The following is a 22,166-nucleotide window of genomic DNA, read 5'->3' on the forward strand; positions in this document are numbered from 1 at the left end:
GAGAGAGTGGACGTGGCTCAGGAGTTAACTCTCTGTTCCGGAGGAGAGATAGAAACTTTCTTTTGTCAGGGAGAGGAATTCCCGCGGACGATCAATATAGGACGCGAATTGGCTGTCCGAATTTTCAACTAGTTTTGGGTGTCCCGACCCCTTCAAATACACTTTACAGCCAACCCTTCGTTGGCGAACTGGCTCGAAATCCCAACGGAAAATCATTAAATTAAGCTTATCAGGGTTAATTGTCTTCGTTCCGGGATGGGCCGCCTTTCTATCCTCGACTTACAGTTATAATTAGAAAAGACCCTTTTGTCACTCCGAATCGATTCGCCTTTCGTGTATAACCACTATCAGCGTTACCGTATGACCAACACTTTCGACGTATTCGAATACAGGAATTTAGCCCAAGTTTGTTAACAATATGCAGTTCGGAACTTGCGGAAGTCTGTTATATATTCAAAGGAGGGTTGGTTTTCACTAGAGCCAAAACGCCACGGTGAGCGTCGGCGCAAAAACTGTATTATAAAAATTTGACGCAAAAAATCCCGGTTAGGACTATTTTTCGTCTCGATCTGGCTGATCGCTTTAGCTCCTCCTACTGACTTCAAAACATTCGTAATTTTTTTGGCGTCTTTCATTGGCTTATACATCGACTACCAAAACTCCCAAAAATTTAGGATGAAGTCTTATGCTTCAAAATCTGTAGTCCGTGAGTTGGCTAGGCTTTTTAATGTCAGCGAAGGTGAAAGTTTTGAAACATCCAAACATCCGGAAAGTATCATGCACAAATTACATTTGACGCCATGGAAATTTGGCTACAACTGAAAAGCAGACCATACAGCTATACAAAAGTGATAAAACCTTGAGATTTTTCTAGTATTAAAACAACCAAGTGAGGGGGAACGTATCATAAGGGGGATATTTTATCTAGTAGGCGGAGCCTAAGTGATCAGTGACATCTTACTATATGGCGTGATAAACATTCCAAGTTCGTGTATGAATTCCTGATTAGTCCTATAACCGGGATTTTTTGCGTCGAATTTTCGCCATAGTGAAAAGCAGCCTTAAAACATGTAAACTAACTAAGGTGACGTATTTATCCCACACCATAGTTTATGTACATGTTTCATAAGTTAAAATAGTTAGTGTAGGGAGCTGTTGGCTGGCGTGGCATGAAGGGCTTGTCACCACCCTCCTACGAATTGTAAACCGACTACCTGAATTAATAGCTTTAAAAGTCATTTTTTTTTCTTGTGATGTAGACAAGGGGGGGTTCCGGGTTCAGACCCCCCCCCTTGGGCTTACCTTTGACTGTACAAAATTTTCACACCCTTCTCGACCCCCTCTTAACATTTACATATTTCGCCCCCCCTTGACGAATTGCTTGTGACATCATTTCCATGAGCTGTAACTCACGGTCGTGCACATTTCAAAACTTAGAAATATGGTAAAAATACTTGGTTTGGAAATTTCCTAAGGAGTAGAGCAACAATCCATAATTCGAATAATACTAAAGTATTGCAGGCGACAAAAAGATCTATGTTTTTGAAAACAATTTAAAGGAAACTTTAAAGGTTTTGTTCTTGTAAGGGAAATGCAATAGAAAATGCTCTAATCAAAACTATTCGAAGTCTTCAAAGGCAATTAAAAGTTAATAAGAGATAAAAGGAATTCCTTCGATACTTAAGTTCGGCGCAAGAATTGAAGCGTCAATTATTGGGGTTCTAATTATAATTTTACGATTGAAAAACTGAAAATTAATGAATCTAAAAAGGAGCCGGCGCCGTAAATCGATCGAAAGAATCTTTTTTTAGGTTTTATTGGAAGAAATTATACTTACACTAAAAGTATATAGCCATCGGAATTTTTGCTAAAGAACGAATAAAAAAACGAGCCATGACCCAGTTCCCAATAGTTTCAAAGTGGAATTATATTAAGTAGGCTTAATTTAATCTCCACGATTCACAATCGATTACACAAATTTTTGAACTGAAAAAAAGTTTTGCCGATAAAATGTATTTTGGAGGCTTCAAGGCGAGACCCTCAGCCACCTAATAACCTATTCAATTTTATCTTTCCCTTATTATATTTTTTTGCTTTCACTTTCTCTTTGGTTCAGAAATTGCGACTATTTTCGAGAAAGAAATCAAATTCTTTGAACAAGAATATCTGTTCGAAATGCGGTCTACCCTTTGGCGTCAACGACACGCCCACCAACTCTACCACCGTCACAACCTCAACGAGTAGGAACACCTCGGACATTCAAAATCAGAACTTGACCCAGGTCCGGACACCACCACCAAAATCCCAGGAAGAGAACGCGGTGGTACACGGAGCCGTCATCAAAGAAGCCAAAAAGACGTGCAGAAGACAGTCCGAAGAGTTACCGCAAATACCCGTTAAGGCCGTGGAGTATCTCTACCAGAATCGTAAGTTAAACATTTCCAATTCAGGGACCTTATCGACTATCTCAAGATAAAACCTAATAAACGACCATTTTTTAAATTTCAGAAAATTAAGTTTTTTGATTTTGATTTATATTATTTTTCATGATAATGAATGTAGTGCTTTAGTGCAAAGAATATAGACCCCAGGAATCGAAAGAAAAACCGTTAATGCCTCGCCTCTCGAGTTGACGGGAGAGCTTCCGGCTAGAAGAATCAATAGAACCGGAAATAAGCCCGTCAACCTAGGTTTGCCTTTGGAGGCTAGAGACAAGAAAATTATACTAGATAGAGCTGCAGTTTCCATTCCTGGGGTCTAAATTCTTTGTTTAGTGGTATCTCGCATCGAGGAATGTTTTTGGGTGGTTGCAATTTTTACAGTAGGTATACAATTCTCATTTATCTTTGAATTTACTACTAAGTCGAAATTTAAAAATTTGGCGTTTACTAAGTTTGGTTTGGGTACAGCCGAAATATTACCAGCGAGCACTAATCCTGGTAGGGAATTTCATGATAATAATAATCAGCTATAGTCTAATAACCAAGGTACCATCTTACTCCCAATTTTTTGGCTACTTTTAATGCTATTAATTCAGGTGGTCGTGTTGTACTGCGTATCAATCTGTAGTCTTCTAGATGCTATAGCAGATAAGAGCCAAGGACGACGTTGCCTTTCCCAAAACTTTTAGTGTGAGGGATATCCTAGGATATCCTATTTAATTGCTCCTTCAACGCTTTGGCCGATTAAAAATTTTAATTTGACCAATTAAAGATATTCCCCTATTCGGTTTTCCGTTGCTACGCAACGAGTTTTGAAATTTTTAATTGTTAGGCTTAGCTTCTCTTTTTGGTTTGTTAATCACACACCAGATTCCATGATCATTACTGATGAACTCCAATTAGGGCGAACCGGTCTACTGTGGGAAATTCTGAATATTTTCTATCCTTTTAAATTCGCTTTTTGATTCAAAATCCTTTTTATCTTATGTGTATGAATAACTCGTATAGTTTGTAATAACTTTAAATTCTGCTTGAATTTAGCTTTTTGGCCCCCTTTGGTAATGTACTTTTCATCCTTTTATCATTCAAGGATACAGAATGCTATAGTGAGAGCGCATGGTGATAAATTGTTCGAAATTGGTATACAGCTCTGAAAATTAATATACACGTGCCTTGAACTATACTCTCGACTACCTAAATTTTATTTTTCAAAAAAACCGACTGGAAAAACCTTTATAAGCAAAAAACGCCCTTGTTGCCGAGGACGCGCGCATCTTAGTTTAATAGTGTTTTTAAAATAATTTGGTCGAAGTTGCACCGCATCTCCGCAGTGCTACTTAAAACCTGATATGGAACCACATCGAGGTATTTTTCCATAGGTATTTCTCCATAGGGAAAAATAGTAAATCGCGTGTATCTCTGGTGGTAAAGGTGGAAAAGTTATGAAATTTTTATGGTGATACGTGTCATAGTACTACTTAAAACCTGATATGCCATTTTTCCCTATGGAGAAAAACGAAAAATCGTTAAAAACGTCGAGTAAAAAAAATATCTCGTTGTGGTTCCATATCAGGTTTTAAGTAGTACTGTGACACGTATTACCATAAAAAAATTCATAACTTTACCACCTTTACCACGCGAGCTACATGTGATTTACCATTTTTTATTCCTAAAGTTGCGGAGATGCGGTGCAACTTAGAACCTTAAGTTTTAAAAACACAGATAAACTAAGATGCGCGCGTCCTCGGCAACAAGGGCGTTTTTTGCTTATGAAAGTTTTTCCAGTCGGTTTTTTTGAAAAATAAAATTTAGGTAGTCGAGAGTATAGTTTAAGGCACGTGTATATTAATTTTCAGAGCTGTATACCAATTTCGAACAATTCGGGTATATTTTGTAACCATGCGCTCTTGTATCAAGCTGTACTTGAAGTTTACTCAAATATCTTATTTTAATGTAAAGTTTTCATATTAAATGCATATAACAATATTCAAAAAGGCCTAAAATGTTAAATGTTGAGGCATTTCAAACAAAACGGTCCCATAATACGGACTTCATTTAAAAAAGACCATTAAAAATATTATTTGAATAAATATAATACAGTATTTTCGAATTTGAATTTAAAATTTGAAGTATCTAGAGGGTCTTCATTCGCATCCGCTTCTGCGATTAAAAGAGCAATTTTTTTTAAAATAAATAAACAATGATCCAGAAAAAGCTTCATTTTCTATACACTGTATAAGCGTAAATGTTTTCGTTGTTGAGGAGTTGTGACTAAATAGTGCGGCTAAAACAACGGAAGACGACTAATTCCAACTAATGAGCAGTTTTAAGTACTTGGGCCAAAGGTGGTGCCTAGAGGTCGGTAACGGTTAATCATTATCCATGATTAAATTCATTTTTTTTTGGGAAAAAAATGTAAACAAAGAAATTTACCGGATAATATTTCGGAAAATGGTTAAAAAACATGTATTATTCGTAAAATTTGAGCTTTTTATCGAAAAAAACGTCTTTTTTCCGATTAATTTTACAAATTTATCGAAAAAATTAATCGGATAATACAGAAATATAAATTACTTGATCAAAACATTTTACGAATAATTTTGAGAGCTTTATCTATTGAATAAATGTTAACCATCCCCGACCTCTAGCGATCGGGTGGCGTTTTTGGTTCAACCAAAGATAATATAGAACTCCGTAACCTAGATTCGAATTCTGAGAGTTTTCTGGGGCGCGTCAAAATTCTGAGAATTCTTCACTTCTCAAATTTTTGACGGTTTTTCTCACAGGAGAGGAGGAAACCAAATGTTAAGTTAATTTTCGATGAAATATTTCCTTTTAAAATGTTTTCTTCCTTCTTATATTGTCGTGAAATCGTGTCAAAATATTATTTATTGTCAAGGGCTTAGTAGTGTACAACGTTCGTGGCATTCTCGTAAGTCGCCATCTTTGACGCTTTTTAGCGAGTTCTCACGCTCACACTAGAGCCTAAAACCCAGTTTAGGTCGGTTTGAATGCCAGTTTTGACCGCCGACGATAATTCTTGGTTCACACGTGCGAAATCGCTTCACCCCGGTTCGCTTATAGCCAAGGCTTAATGCCATTTCAAATTATGACTAGAATTTTGAAAATACTAAAATGTATCCCAAAACAATTTGTTAATCATGTTTACTATACATAAAGTAATATTATTTGACATTATTTAGAATTTTATTCCCATTATTTTTGAAAAAACGAGCAATATTACTTGCCCGCCTTATCGTTTTGAAAGCGATTCTAAGCGAACCGATTTGGACGAGTTGCTTCCCGAACCAACACGAAGCGATTTCTCACGCTGGTTTTGGAAACTAGTTCTCTAAACGAAGCGATTTTAGGGGCAACTGTGAACGTGGCTTTAAGAAGAATTCCTTCTCAGAATTTTGACGGTTTTCTAATGAAACGTTTACCCACTTCCGGCAAGTATCGCCCGAAAACTCGGCCTCCATACGTCGCGGTATTGCCTTATTACGGCCATCTTTGAAGACGCGCTGTTGCGCGAACAGCGTGTCATTAAAGTTGGCCGTGGTTTTATCTATAGTTGGTTACTATGTTAACTATGGAGCTACTTTTTCGGAGATCCGGCAGGAAGTGGGTAAGCGCTATTGACTACGCGCGAGGCAGTGATTTAGAATCTAGGGCTGCGTTCAGTAACTATGGCTGCGTTCAGAAACGCTCACCGGTGAGTCCGCTGAGTCACCGCTGACACCGGTGCTTTACTGAACGGCCTTTTAATTTCGGGTATTGGCGTCACGATAGTCATCGGTGAGACACCGAAGTCACCGAAAGAGATAGTCGGTTTTTCCGATGACTGACGTCATTACTGACGTAAAACTACTATTAATGCTACGCTATTTTAAAAAAAACCGATGACTGAATAAAAGCGTTCAGCAACTTACGACGTCATTATGACGAAAAAGCTCATCGGTGGAAAATATAAATCCATTGAGTTGGGAATATTAATCTAGAGATCCAATCAAATCTGCTCCCCGCGAAACAAGTTTTTGAAAAATACGAATGTGCCGTCTGCTCTAAAATGACGAGCAAACGTTATCATATGACCCGTGGCGCCATCCATTATTTTGAAGAAAAAAAATATTTTTGCTTGAAAACGCGTCTTATTTGAAGGAACCATTGAGAGATAGACGGCGCCACGGGTAGAATGATAACGTTTTCTCGTTATTTGGGACGCTGATGGGAGCAGACGACAGTATTCTTATTTTTAAAAACTTGTTTCGCGAAATACTGAAATCCGACGTTTTGATTGGACCTCTAGATAAATATTCCCAACTCAATGTATAAATCCATCGGTTTTTTTTTCGTTGACTGTTTCTGAACGTACCCCCAGACTGTAAGAGCAGGGTTTTCTATTGCTCAACAGTCACGTGACGTCGCAGCACGGAGTAAGGCTAGCTGCAGACGCCGCAACAGACGATATTTTACAAAATTTACAACAAGCGTAAAAAGCGTTCAACAAGATCCTACGTCACGTTAGCAAAGGTCTCAACGAAAATAATTATTCGGATACTTCGCAGCCTAGGGTACGAGGTTTATATTATCTTTGGTTTCACCTTTGGGTTAAGAGCCAACGAAGCCCCGCCGACGGAATCTGTGTTATTTACACCACGCGCCATCTGTATTTATTTTATTTCAAAAATGTCGAAATCGTGTATTGTTGCTACATTCCAGTGCCGGATTAAGGACTATAGTCAGTTGCAGGCTAAGAAAGACAAAATATATAGTACAATCGGCGCAAGGATGCCTCAGATCGTTTCCGGTCATTCCACCGCGCGAAATTTGAATTTGGCCATTTTACGGTCAAATTCGAATTTTGCTCTTTTCGTCGTCTTTTATAGCGCGATCTAGAGACCAAAATTGGAATCTTTATTTTTTAATTTCATAATTGTGGTGGCGAGCAAATTTAAAAGATAAGGCATTCCTATCATTCTTAAATTTAAAATGGTATGTATAATTATTTAATTTTGTAAATTTATTTCTACGTCTTACCAGTTAAATCGGCAGTTTCTTTTAAAATAGTTACCACACTTTCTTGGGGATAACGTTGTTTTAATGAGCTATAGACGTTTAAAATTATGTTTTTCTCTTTACTTGTTAACAATAAACCTTTATCATGCTTTTTATAGTATCTCTTGGGCTATTTAAAATATTTGGAGCTTATATTATCGAACCGTCTTTAGCAAAATAATTCGGCTGTATTCGGTAATTAAACTCATGACAACATTAAATTGAAAAATCCATTTTAATGTCGGTTCCTAGATGGCGCGAAAATACGATTAAAATCACGAAATTTGAAATTAACCGTAAAGTGGTCAAATTCAAATTTCACGCGGTCGACTGCCGGTAATGGCCTGAGGTATCCTTGCACCGACTGTACTATATATTTGGTCTTTCTTAGCCTGCAACTGACTATAGGCCTACTAGGCCCCCACCAACCACTGATGAAATCAATGGATTTTTCACTGATTAAGAGAAAAACATGTCAGGCTTGTTGTTTTATTATTTCAAAAATCATTAGTATCGTGACATAAGCTCAGCTTCGGGACATCCGAGTTTTGCGTTTTTACGCTTTCCGTACTAAAATCTGCCTAGGGCCCCTCCTTCAGTAAATCCGGTACTGATTCATTCCAATACAGATGGCGTTGTGTAAATAACCCCGATTCCGAGGGCGGGGCTTCAGCAGCTCTTAATCCACAGATGAAACCAAAAACTTCAGCCGATCGCTACTTTCCCACGTCAATATGTCTAAGGAAGACTTTAGTGGCTCTGATGATTCTCATAAAAAAGGGCGTGGCTTACAGCGGAGATTTCGCTCGCGACGTGCTACGATAAATTCGCCGAGTAGTCGACATTAATAGAGTAATATCGGCGTGACGTATGTCGACGTCACCCATGCTTTTCCTATAGATAAAAACTGGCCGAAAAATGGTGGTCATATCCCAAAGCTACAGAGCGATAATACTGTCAAGAGCATAGCGCCGATTTGATTTGGGTCGGCGGCGGCATTTCGGGAATATCAGCCAGCGGCGGAGGCGCGGCGCACAGATTTTTCAAAAATACTCGGCGTTGAAAATTTGGGGGGGAAAATAAAGTTATTTAAAAAACTTAAAACCAAATTCGACGGCGGGATAAAAATTTATCGGTGGTGGCGGCGGCGCTAAGCTCTAGACATTAAGCCTTATCTCGAATAGAAATTCACTTACCTTTTGCTCTATTCTTAAACCATGTAAATACGTGATTTTGCGCGGAACAAGGTCAGTTTCGTGAAGAATGTGACAAATTTTGCGAGATATTTAGTGTGAGAACTAATTGGGGTTAATTAAATTAATTTTCTGGAAAGTCGATTTCCGTGTGTGAGTGATCTCCATTTTCTTTCAGCGGCGGGGCTTCATAGTTATCGTTCCATGGATAAAAAAATTATCGTTTTCAGAAAATTTGTTGTAAATATTAATTTTGTAGGATTATTGACATTAAACTTACAAGGAGACGACCCGAGGTGATTTTCACTGATTTTGTTTAAATTCGGGGGATAAGTAGAACTTTATGTAAGTTGAAATTTCCTAAAAGGAGAAGTTTAGACGGGCTTTAGTTTGACCATAGACAGTATATATCCCTAAGGGGACGAGAAATCGCCTACCTTCCACTGTTTCTCTCACTGACGCTCTGTTATTGAAAGAGGGGGGAAAACACTTAAGCTTCTAAGCGCTTCAAATGACCTTGAAAGTTCCCGTTTTTAAAGTACGGCCGTCTTTATTCAGTTGGGGCCCTAGCATCGACACGAACTCTTGCAGCTGGCCGCAAAGCGACTGTGATTGGGTCTAAAAATCAGAGCGTATTCTCGTCCCATATGGTTTTACCAAGGCAACCAAAATTGTTTTTGATTACTTAAAATCTTCTTTACCCTATGAAAAAATGTTTAAATATTAAAAAAAATTATGTTAAAAAAATTGTACAATGAGTAAATTCAGGTTAATTTGGGTAAATGCAAGCAATTTGGGTAAATATAAGTAAATTTGGCTTATATTATTTGAAATGGGTAAATGCATGTACATTTCGGTAAATATTAGTAAAATGTGTGAATTAGGTAAATGCAAGTAAAATTGACTAAATTTTGGTTATGGAAGTAAAATTCGTAAATGCTATTAAATAGTCCTTTAAATAAAAGATCATTCATAGCCGATTATAGAGTTTGTGCTGCGACAAGTGGACATAAAACCGGTTTGTCTATATATGGTTTTACTTCATACTGCCAATTTTGCCAAAGCTGAGAACTCTCTTCATAGATCTGGCAGCATTTTCCAACTGTCGAAAACCACATTCATGGTATCAAATGTGGTCGACCTGAGTTGAAAACTGTAGTATCCTACCGTGGACAAACAAACAAACAAACACATATATATATATATATATTAGATTTATTAATATTGCGATTTCTCCATGTTAATTTCCATAGGGAACTAAGGCCCGTCAAAACTTTTCCTTTTGGGAAATTTAAAGTTACATTATAAAGACCTACTTATCCCACCAATTTAAAGAAAATCGGTGAAAATAACCTCGGTGCGTCTCCTTGTTAGTCATTCAAATACATTTTTTAAATTAAGTTATCACCTATTGAAAAAAACCTGGACTAAAACCTAAAACTAATATTACGAAGGGGCAGCTTTAACCAAATACAATAGCTTCAAATGGTTTTATAATGAAAATCTTCAGTTAAAATCTTAAAATCTGTTTCTATATCTCCATACTATAAAAACATTGATGGTAGGCTTAAACTGATTGTTGTAAAACAATTGGTGATTAATAGTGATTGCTCAACAATTTCCCGTGATTTACGGTGATTATTTTAAGTGAACTCCCTTGATTACCTATGATTTGTAAACCTAATTATTTAAGTTGTTTTTCTCATTTATACTTCGGATAGCAATATAACGACTCCATATTTCTGTTAAGGTTGTAATAATATTTATAGTATTTCAATCGAAATACTGAAATACCATGAGGGTTATTCCATGGACTAATTAATGTATACACAGGGACGGTCCGCACAACGCCACTCTCTCATAAAATCGGCGACTAAGTCTTGTTAATGCTGTTCCCTCTTTTCCTCCCCCCTTAAGCAAAGTTAGCCGAGTCAAAACGTCATCAAACGGAAAAACGATGCTGCCCTCTATCTGCAAGTCTTGGAGTCTATCGATGTTGGCGTCTGCTTATGATTTCAAAAACAAACGGTTTTTTTCGTTCATTTGAATAAGGTGTATGATTTAAGAGCTTTAATTTATTTAAGTAGTTTTACAAATTAATTATGAGGAAAAAGCTGTGTGTTTACCCTTCGTGTTTAAGTGATTCGAAGTATTGTCATAAAGAACACACGAAAGATTTCTTTATACCTTTCCTATTCATATTTTTCTAAGCCTTGTCCAAAAAAATCTTTGATTTACCATTATCGGAATCACTTAAATCCACTTTTTTAATTTTCTTTTGGTCTGGAGAAATTGAGAATAACGTCTCGAATGTATGGGCCGAAAAATTAATATCAATCAATTTAATTGTTAATATAAATGAATTCATTTACCAAACGCACGTGGAGCTTACAACATCGCCAGCAAGGCGACTGCTTTTTTTTGTACCCTTAAACCTTTCCTCCCGTTTCCATCCCCCTTGACTCAGTTTGTCGTTAGTTCGCACAATCGCCGCTCGAGGGCACATTTAGCAATCGCTAGCCGCTAAATTTCCTATGCGGACCGTCCCTGTGTATATATTAATTAGTATACATTAATTAGTCCATGGTTATTCTGTCAAAATCAAAAATGACCAAAAAATCACAATCCGTCAAAAATGGCCATGCACATATGGAGAAGGGGCGGATATCGAAACATCAAACTATCGATGCTCGAACCGAAGGCTTTGGTCGCCGAGTGAGAGTTTATGGGCGGGGAATCTTTAGCCAATATTCTCCCTGGACTCCCGAGGTTAAAGTTTGTGAACCCATCATTGTTATAAGAGCTTCTCTCTCTTCGTTTATTGAAATGTTTTTAAGTAACAGCAGCCCGGTTTAGTCACCCCCGTTTTATGACTTAAGTGTCAAACGGGTACCATGGATTAGAAATATTTTAAGTGTTGATTTATTTATGCGTCCTCTCCTTGCCGAGAAATTGTGTTTCCCGCTCGATTATGTTTTCTGCCGTATGTCTTGAGACATCAAAGACCAAATAGTGGATACTATAAATGTAGTTCGTCGAGCCGGACTGGCAAACTTGGATGTCACGTGAAGTTTGACGGTGGGAGTTTTAAAACGTTGCGTGGGCGAGTGGTGATTGGGAAGCTTCCGACTGGTCACGTGACCAGGGTTTGGTACAAAAGTAAAAGTTGGCGCGAAGAGAATGAGTTGTTCGGGATAGAAAGGAAACCATCTTTCAGGACTAACAATTTGTTAGAGTCGCGCTTGACCTGCAAAAAGTAACATCGAGTGCGGTCCAAGTCGTGCCTTGAAGCGCCGGCTGGTGTACATAAAATTCCGCCTTTACATTGAACGGACATCACCCAGTCTTGTCGCCAGCGCCAAGCAGCAGCCGCGAGACCGAGTTAGCACCATAATGCGCTGAAAAACCTGGACAAGGACAATATTTGAGAAATCTTTGTTATTCCTCTGAGCCGCCCCAAATGCGTTGCGTTTCCAATATCATTTCAGTATAATATCCAACATAATTCAAGTGTATTATATGTCTGCCCTTATATGTCAATACCATTGCGTGTTTCCAATGTTAGTTTTTATTTTAATGTCATATTAACTTGTTTCTATTCAATTTATGACTATATTAGTGTTTTGAAACCCATTTGATACTCTAATAATTATAATAATCAGCTAGGCTAATAGCCAAGGCACCACCCTTAGGCCCAAATCGTCGAGCTACTTTTAATGCCTTTAAACAGATTATTGTTTTCAATGATAACGTAAGCCTAAGATACCCATGGACAACAACTGACCCATGCTTAAGTATGCTTCGCTAACTGCAATTCTGCAATAGCAGTGGGGGTTACGCGAATGGAAACCCGGGATCAAATCTAAACAGTGTGTAACCCTTTTTACTGAGGATATTTAGTTTTTGGCTCGTGATTCGCACGCGGGCTTCAAAACAAAGCCAAAGCCCCCCTCCACTCCAGAACGTGCTCTCCGATATTAGGCTTAAAGTTTTATCAAAACGTATCCAAAACGGTAAGTCGCGAGTCCAAGTCACAGCTTGAAGCGAGTATCAGTGCCGAAAAAAGGTTCGGTTAGAAAATTAGCATTAAATCAATAGGAAGTGTCATACTTAATGTTATTATGTTACTTATGATACCACTGATATCGAATTTGAGCAATTAGCCAAATAAACGAATCCACAAAATAAATATTTGGTAAGGAGCTCAATTGGGTCCTTAAGCCATTATTTTTTATCGAAAAATCAATGATTCGATTCACATTCGTTACGAAGAACACGCCAACAGGGAAATCCTTATGTAAATAAAATTAATTATTATCTGGCAAGGCGTTTCTTTCTATAATAGAGAGGTTAAGCAGAACGATCTAGAAGTATGAACAACAACGTCGGGAGTATCTACACATTCGTGAAATTAACTTCTTTAAAATCAGAAAAAATTAAGAAAATGAAAAAAACTTTGCGAAAATAAAAAAAACTTTGCGAAAATAAATAACTTTACGGAACAATAGAGAATGATCCACTTATGGTCATATGAATTTAGATGGTGTTATTTTACAGCAAAAATAATTAATTCGGGTACTACTAATTCGACAATTTACTACGTTCACATAAAAAGGAGCTCGCTGCTCAGTTCACTTAAACGCAGAAAATCAAGGAATAGTTTAAATAGACTTTGTTAGTGTCGCTGCAGTTCTTTTAGTGTTAATTTCTAAAGTAAGTGTTAGCTCTATAACCAATGGTATAAATAACTTCAAAAATATGTCTTACACCTGAAGTAAATCGTTGAACCAGAAGTGTATAATATATATCTTACGATAGAAGTCTCCAAAAAATGAAACTTGTACCTGCGTAGGGTTGATTCAGTTTCCAGTTGTCGAGAATTTCCCGCTAATGTGGACACGGCTAAGCATTTACACCGTTTATTAGTTCGAAAACATTGATAAATATAAGAATTATATTACGTAGCGATATTTACTGATTTTTAAGCCATATTTTCCAGATCTAACAGCTATTTAAAGTCATAATATGATGCTTTTCACCTCGAACTATTTTTGTCTGGTCCATTATAACATAAGTAGTCTCCGAATTATTCTTTTTTTCCATAACGTAACACCATCTATATTCATATATTTTATCATATACCTTTTTCAGCAACATTTTTTATTCTTTTATAAATTTGGCCTGAACGGCGCGGCGTTAACAAATATAATTTTTGTTTAAAAGAAAAACAGGTATTTTTTCCCTTAATTTTGACATGGATGGCGCGTCATATACATGACGAAAAGAAAAGTGTTTAACCAATACTAAAACGTGCCTTATGTATGGCTGTCAGCATTGTCGAAAGACAAACATTTGTTTTCGTGTACCCTGCTTTACTTTAAAAATGTCTCCGTAGCCCGATTTCGCCCTATAATATACAAGGCTTAGTTGCATTTCAATTTAAACCAGTATTTACGGATTTACGATTGTGAAAACGCACATTGCTAGAAAAGGAACAACTGCTCGATTTGTTGAGCAGGAAAATTGCAATATTCAATATTTTTGTTTAAACGCTATAGATATTAACGTGTCACATTAGATCGACAGAAATATGGCGTCGGCTTCAAGTTATGGGGGGTTGTTGTCGTTAAAACTTCTAGAGCGCTCGGCTTACCCTCTCTAATGAAGGCTTTGACAATGGTAGAAGTTAGTAAGAATTACCTTCGTAGGCTTGAAGCAGTTACCAATTGGATGCGAATTCCATGCCGCTGGTTACACCGCACCATGGCTGACCATTTACCGCGTTTAATTATGAATTTGAAAATATTATACAATGTCGCATATTTACCGAGGGGTAAGACAGTCTCAGATAATCTGTACACCGAGTTCGTGCATTTAGCACTGTTAAAGGTACATATTTTCAAGAGTTCGCGAGTTCTATTTAGCACTGTCAAAGGTACGGCAGTGTACACCAAGTTCGCAGAGTGTCTTACCCCTAGATATTTACCGATTTATAAACCATATTTTCAGATGTTAACCGCTATAGAAAGTCCGTATTTGATTTATTAAGTATTTATTCCTAAGGCTATTTGGAAAAATCAACGGAAGCCTGAGAAGATTACGTGTTTCAACATTAGCAGTACAGAGAGACGATGATTCGAGGGGTCCGTCACTTCGAGGAATCATGTACAGGCCCTGATTACTTGATTCCGAATCGCAGGAATCTAGGCGGGAATCATAAATGTTTCAGAGTCAAAAAATCGTGTTCGAATCATGGAATCATAAGGGAATCAACTTCGAAACACGAAATCATAGTCGAATTAACTTCGAATCATGGAATCACCTCTAGAATCAGGAATCACCTCTAGAATCAGGAATCATCCCCGAATTGTGGAATCATACCTGGAATCTGGAATCATACCCAATTCATGGAATCATACCGAATCATGCTGGAATCATACCCAAATCATGGAATTATACCCAAATCATGGAATTATACCCAAATCATGGAATCATACCCAAATCATGGAATCATACCGGATCATGCTGGAATCATACCTGGAATCTGGAATCATACCCAATCATGGAATCATACCGAATCATGCTGGAATCATACCTGGAATCTGGAATCATACCCAAATCATTAAAACATACCGAATCATGCTGGAATCATACCCAAATCATTAAAACATACCCAATCATGGAATCATACCGAATCATGCTGGAATCATACCCAAATCATGGAATCATACCGAATCATGCTGGAATCATACCGAATCATGCTGGAATCATACCTGGAATCTGGAATCATACCCAAATCATGGAAACATACCGAATCATGCTGGAATCATACATGGAATCTGGAATCATACCCAAATCATGGAAACATACCTGGAATCTGGAATCATACCCAATCATGCTGGAATCATACCGAATCATGCTGGAATCATACCCAAATCATGGAATCATACCCAATCATGGAATCATACCCAATCATGGAATCATACCCAATCATGCTGGAATCATACCCAAATCATGGAATCATACCGAATCATGCTGGAATCATACCTGGAATCTGGAATCATACCCAAATCATGGAAACATACCGAATCATGCTGGAATCATACATGGAATCTGGAATCATACCCAAATCATGGAAACATACCTGGAATCTGGAATCATACCCAATCATGCTGGAATCATACCGAATCATGCTGGAATCATACCCAAATCATGGAATCATACCCAATCATGGAATCATACCCAATCATGCTGGAATCATAACCAAATCATGGAATCATACCGAATCATGCTGGAATCATACCTGGAATCTGGAATCATACCCAATCATGGAATCATTCCGAATCATGCTGGAATCATACCCAAATCATGGAAACATACCGAATCGTGCTGGAATCATACATGGAATCTGGAATCATACCCAAATCATGGAATCATACCTGGAATCTGGAATCATACCCAATCATGGAATCATACCGAATCATACTGGAATCATACCCAAATCATGGAATCATACCGAATCATGCTGGAATCATACCTGGAATCTGGAATCATACCTGGAATCTGGAATCATACCTGGAATCTGGAATCATACCCAAATCATGGAAACATACCGAATCATGCTGGAAACATACATGGAATCTGGAATCATACCGAATCATGCTGGAATCATACCCAAATCATGGAATCATACCGAATCATGCTGGAATCATACCTGGAATCTGGAATCATACCCAAATCATGGAAACATACCGAATCATGATGGAATCATACCTGGAATCTGGAATCATACCCAAATCATTAAAACATACCGAATCATGCTGGAATCATACCTGGAATCTGGAATCATACCGAATCATGCTGGAATCATACCTGGAATCTGGAATCATACCCAATCATGGAATCATACCCAATCATGGAATCATACCCAATCATGGAATCATACCGAATAATGCTGGAATCATACCTGGAATCTGGAATCATACCCAAATCATGGAATCATACCGAATCATGCTGGAATCATACCCAAATCATGGAATCATACCGAATCATGCTGGAATCATACCTGTAATCTGGAATCATACCCAAATCATGGAATCATACCTAATCAGCGTGAAATCACAGAATTACTTAATCAGTGCGAAATCATAGAATCAGAGTAGAATCGTGGAATCACGGAATCTTCATGGAATCAACAAGAATCAACTCTTAGATTCCTTGATTCCGAATCCTGTACACATTTTCCTTCGGTGACGGACCCCTCGCGGTGATTTCTCTCGTAATATGTATATGATCACAGCGAAAATGCATTCAGGAGAATACGTAGGCAACACTTTGTTCTCATCGTGATTCCCCGAAGACAAACCACTCCCCTCCGCCTTGGTCTGTGTAATCTTTCCCCCTTTCTGCCGGTAATGGGGGGACTCACTCCGGCAAAATTGCGGGCTTTCTCTCCTTGAAGGCTGAGAATATCTTCCGGGAATCATGAAAACAGAGGCTGTAGCTGAAACTACATATTACCTGTAAACCTCTATCCATTCTTGGTTATAGCATGAATGCACTCATTTCAACCATGAATATCGAACTATATCATTACCCTTTCTACCATCTGGGGCTGAGATGGGCGGTGCCTTTCTGCGTTTTATATAATCACTTGAGTCAATCAGGAGACAGACATTTGTCGTTGACTCGATCCACAAAACGCTTCCGCCGAGATTACGCGATTTAACCATAGAATAAAATGACTCGTGTTGCTTAGAAAATACCTCTACAACTACAAAATCAATTGATAATCGTAAATAAAGGAATTTTTTATTCATATTCTTACCTATTTTCGTTCAATCAAAAAGATGTGTATTAAAATTTTAGAAACAAAATTTAACGCTAAGCCTTGGCACTGAAAGTTATTCAAGTTTCAAAACGTTGCCCATCAATACAATTTTTGGCCGACGTCATGAAAGCTAAGCCCCTCCCATCCTAACGACTGAGGTCAGACTACCTAATGCAGTTCGATATTCATGGTTGAAATGAATACATTCATGGTTATAGATATTACATTTGCGCCATTTTCGCCAGCCTTTGTCTATTTACAAGGAACGTGGATAAACAAATTTACAAAAGCCAGATTGTTAAATATAACTCTCTGGCATAAAATGACGCGAGCTGGTTTCCCTGGAGGTTATTGAGACTGTATCGTTTGAGAAGCCAATTAAAGCCGAAAAGGCCTAGGAGGAAATTACGGACTGAAAGTGAAAAGGGTGAGAGCCTTTCCACCGGATGGAAAATAAAGGGAAGGCTTGGAAGCGCGCCGGAAAAGTTAGAAACTAATGAAAGTCCGGGGAAGTCAAAAGGCTCCGCTAAATTCGCTCCTGGGCCCGATGACTTACAAGGAGCGTTGATTTAATTTTGCACAAAGAAAAACCCAAAGACTGCGCGCTATCGAGCGAGAGTTCTGGCTTTCTATGGTTTTATTTTCCACCTTTCAAGGGCTACCGGATTTACAGTTTCCCCGCCAAGTTGGGCGGTATTTAAAGGTAGTTGAAACTAAATTGAAAAATCACACGCTACGACTTGTTTTAAACGTAACAGGCGCCAATCACCCCTAGCTTTGTTTAAACTGGTGGCGGACGTGTGAAATAAGTCGATTTAATACCCCTTTTAAAGGAAATATGTATTCAGTTGCGGGTTAAGAAAGGCAAAATATCGAATTACGCCCTTTTTCTGTTGAATTCCTAAAGGTTCCTACGCCTGTTATATTAATCCATTTTAAAAATGTCTATTTCGTAAATTTCAAAGTGATCAATAAATATTTACTTTAGATTATTATTTTCAAGCTTCGTTATAGCGTATTCTTTGTACTATGCTCCTAAATAATCATGTACATCAACGTGGTAATCTCGACATTACCCATTCTATACTTACCCTGGACTCGCCAAACGAATTTTATTTATTAATAAATTATTACAACTGTTTCTTAATCTTATCTTGGTTAATTAATTAATTAATACTCGCGGGGTATACTTAGAAATTCAACCGTAAACAGACCAAATTCAGAATTCCCGCCGCCGATTTACCGGAAATTCGTGCTAGTATCTTTCCGCCAAATGTACTAGGTATTTTTCCTATCTTAACCTGCAATAGAGCGTTCTATAAAATCGGCCAAACTTTTCATACAGACTATAGAGCTAGTTCAGCAGGACTAACAAAAATAATTTAAAATAAGGAAAACGGCGCGGAAAGCCGGAAATTAGAGAAGCCTAGGCTAGCAACTACGTTGCTACTCCTAAAATTCGACTGTTTTCGTTTTCTTACGGGTTTGCCAGATAAATATTTTTCTCTCACATGAAAAACCGGCCAAACATTCACCTCCTCCGAACTTAAATGGGGGAAAGCACACCACACCGATTTTATAGAACGCTCTATTGAGTATAGCTTTCGACGAGGTTTTTATGGAATACCGCGATAATTTAAGAGATTAGCTTGGCAACAACCCACTAAGCCGCCCCGAAAAGTCAAAATATATAGGGGACCACAGAAATACTAGAGGTTATATTCCCTATAAGGGAGATTTGAAAGTTAAAGCATATCGTTTTAGAAGTTTGAACGTATATCTTTTATCGAATGTCTAGGTATTCCAGAACTGTTCTGTAATACCCTATTCAGACGAGGCTAATAAAACTGGGTTCAGTAAACCAAAGTTAAATTTTTACAGCACATTTCAGTATAGCTAAATAAGCTCTGGTTTCAAAAACGGGATCTAAACCCGGGTTTATAAACCTCGTCTGTAAAGAGCATTAGATGGGTTAAGCGTGCTTTCATTTCGACGGAATGTTTTCTACGGCGCTAAATAAAGAGCAACTTACCCTAATCACCTACTTACCATAATTATCTAGGAGATCGCGGAAACGGCAACGATCAGTGGCGTAACTAGGCCAATGCACCGGCTCACGTTATTTAAAGGAGATGGCAAACTGAGTCGTCCCAATTTGTGTAGCAACGCCACGAAAAATTGCAAAAATATCAAGATACGTCAAAAATGAAAATGCGCGTGTGCGGAAGAGGCTGCTATCGAAATATCAAACTATCGATAGTATTGGTCAAATTCCAAATCGTGACGGTCTGTAAAGTCAACGTGATTTTAATGAAATGCTTCGAACATACAATCGATGGTGCCAATTTAAGTCTTGGGCTCCAAAAATAAACAGGTGTTTTACGTCCGCTTAAGCATTTAGTTTATGATTTGACTTAAATACCGGATATAGCGTAACATGCCACCACTACTTAAAATTGAACTTACACAATCGATAGTTTGATGTTTCGATATCCGCCCCTTCTCCATATGTGCATGGCCATTTTTGACGGATTGTGATTTTTTGGTCATTTTTGATTTTGACAGAATAACCCTCATGGTATTTCAGTATTTTCATTGAAATACTATAAATATTATTACAACCTTAACAGAAATATGGAGTCGTTATATTGCTATCCGAAGTATAAATGAGAAAAACAACTTAAGTAATTAGGTTTACAAATCATAGGTAATCACGGGAATTCACTTAAAATAATCACCGTAAATCACGGAAAATTGTTGAGCAATCACTATTAATCACCAATTGTTTTACAACAATCAGTTTTCAGGTGTACAAAATATTGCGAGTGACTATACCCAAAAACGATCACGTGACGTTGAAACGCTTAGAACGCTTTGCTAAATATCTTTACTGGTGCAGTTAAAAATAACGAAAAATTAACTTGTTAACAACAGCTAGAATTAATTATCCCGCGAATAATCGAAGTGCACAGATTAATTATATTATTCAAAGATACACAGAATGCTTTGGAAAATTGAGGCTGAATTTCAGCTCCTCCCGTTTTCGTCACGTGACTCGGGCATACCTTCCCACTTTAGGAAACAAGTGATTACGTAGCCACCACCTTCAAAATTCAAAAGTTTCCATGCCCCTTTAAGAGAGGAGTATATATGTAATGGAAGAGTTAGTGGGTGCTATGGAACTAGCAACCCCTGCGAGGGGCCGGACATTCACCAATAATGTTACGGGATTTTGAAATCCGGGATTTCACGCTGGATTTCAAGATTTCTTGTTGGATTTCGGATTTCTTAACTTTTGTCCCGGATTTCGCGATTTCTCGTCGGATTTCGGAATTTTTTAATTTCTGGATTTCTTGTCGGATTTTATGATTTTGCGTCGGATTTCCAGATTTTGAAGAAATCCCGGCTGTATTTCGGAATATTTTGGAAAGTCTACGGAATTTCTTTAAAAGTTCGACCTCTCGAATCCCTTTTATCTTTCCCGTCGAGCCGAGAGCAATTCCTTTTCATATTCCGGGGGGGGGGGGAGTTGAAACGCGTGGACAGCAGTGCCAGGCAGGCAAAAATGTGAAATTAATTATCTTTGTCGATGTTGCAGCGGCGAGAGGCGGCGAGAGACGAGACAGCGGCCACATCTACACGGAAATCGAGGAGAAGCCGCCGAAAAAGGTCGGGGCATCCGCTTACAGCGAGCAGGCCATTCCGGCCAACAGACGACGTCCCACCACCAGCGGAGGCCCGCCGCTCCGGGGTCAAACGGGCGCGGGTCAACTATCGAACGGAGGCTACCTGAACAACTGCGACTGCCCGAAATGCCGAAGTCAGCGAGGCCAGGACTTGACAGTCGAGTTGCTGCCAATGGACACGCAAGTCACTTTGCAATCCATGATGCAAGGATCTACGCTCATGTGTAACTTACTCTGAGCCCGATCGTCACGGAAAAATGTACCTGAATATTATTCAAACCTCGTTTTCGAGGGATCCTGGCGCGGATGCGATTCCTTCGGATAGATATTAATCGTCTATTTAGCTATAAACGACATTAATAAACGGGCCAATGTTGTTTTTCGGTTTCGCTTTTTTTGTACGATAGAGTTGTCACTCCAGCTTCTCAGTCTCCTCCCAATTTGCTCCCGTACATTTCGCGTTCTTAAAAAACAAATGAGTCGACGTTTTGTATGACAACAGGCGGAGGTGGCGGTGCTTTGAATGTAAATAGAATTTCGTTAATTGTTAAATATTCATTTGTTAGAAACGCCACGATTAGCAGTTGATTAAATAAACTATAGTAGAAGGATTTCATTATACTAAAACAAAGCTTCGGAGAAATCACCAAAGAGCCGCGCCTTTCAATTCAATTTCGCGACTGTTTCCTTAAAACATGTATACCTTAATTAATTGTTCCGAGTAAACGTTGAATTTTGTCCTCAGCCCATTCTAAATTCAAGGTTCCAATCTATCAACGGTGCCAATTAGGCCAATTTTCTTTGTAAGAAATAAACTTAAAGGCCGACTACATAAATTTTCGGTTTACTATGTCTTTCACTGGAAGTTGGCTTACTGCAAAACAGGTGTGCCATGCAGTCAGCCTACTTCCAGTGAAAGACAGAGTAAACCGTAGAGGTCGGGGACGGTTAATCATTA

General features: G+C 38.3%; 1 protein-coding gene across 1 annotated transcript in view; it reads left to right on the plus strand.

The window, feature by feature from the left end:
• Positions 1-21,843, plus strand: part of LOC149923058 (uncharacterized) — a 56,517-nt gene extending 34,674 nt beyond the window's left edge. Inside the window, exons 2-3 of the mRNA XM_090163785.1 lie at positions 2,117-2,426; positions 21,121-21,843. Of these exons, the coding sequence (XP_090019911.1) occupies positions 2,117-2,426; positions 21,121-21,446 (636 nt within the window). The 3' untranslated portion in view covers positions 21,447-21,843. The remainder of the gene's footprint in view (positions 1-2,116; positions 2,427-21,120) is intronic.
• Positions 21,844-22,166: the final 323 nt, after the last annotated feature.

This window comes from Leiobunum rupestre, chromosome 11, assembly GCF_980474605.1.
Source record: "Leiobunum rupestre chromosome 11, qqLeiRupe1.1.hap1, whole genome shotgun sequence".
NCBI classification, from domain to species: Eukaryota; Metazoa; Arthropoda; class Arachnida; order Opiliones; family Sclerosomatidae; genus Leiobunum; species Leiobunum rupestre.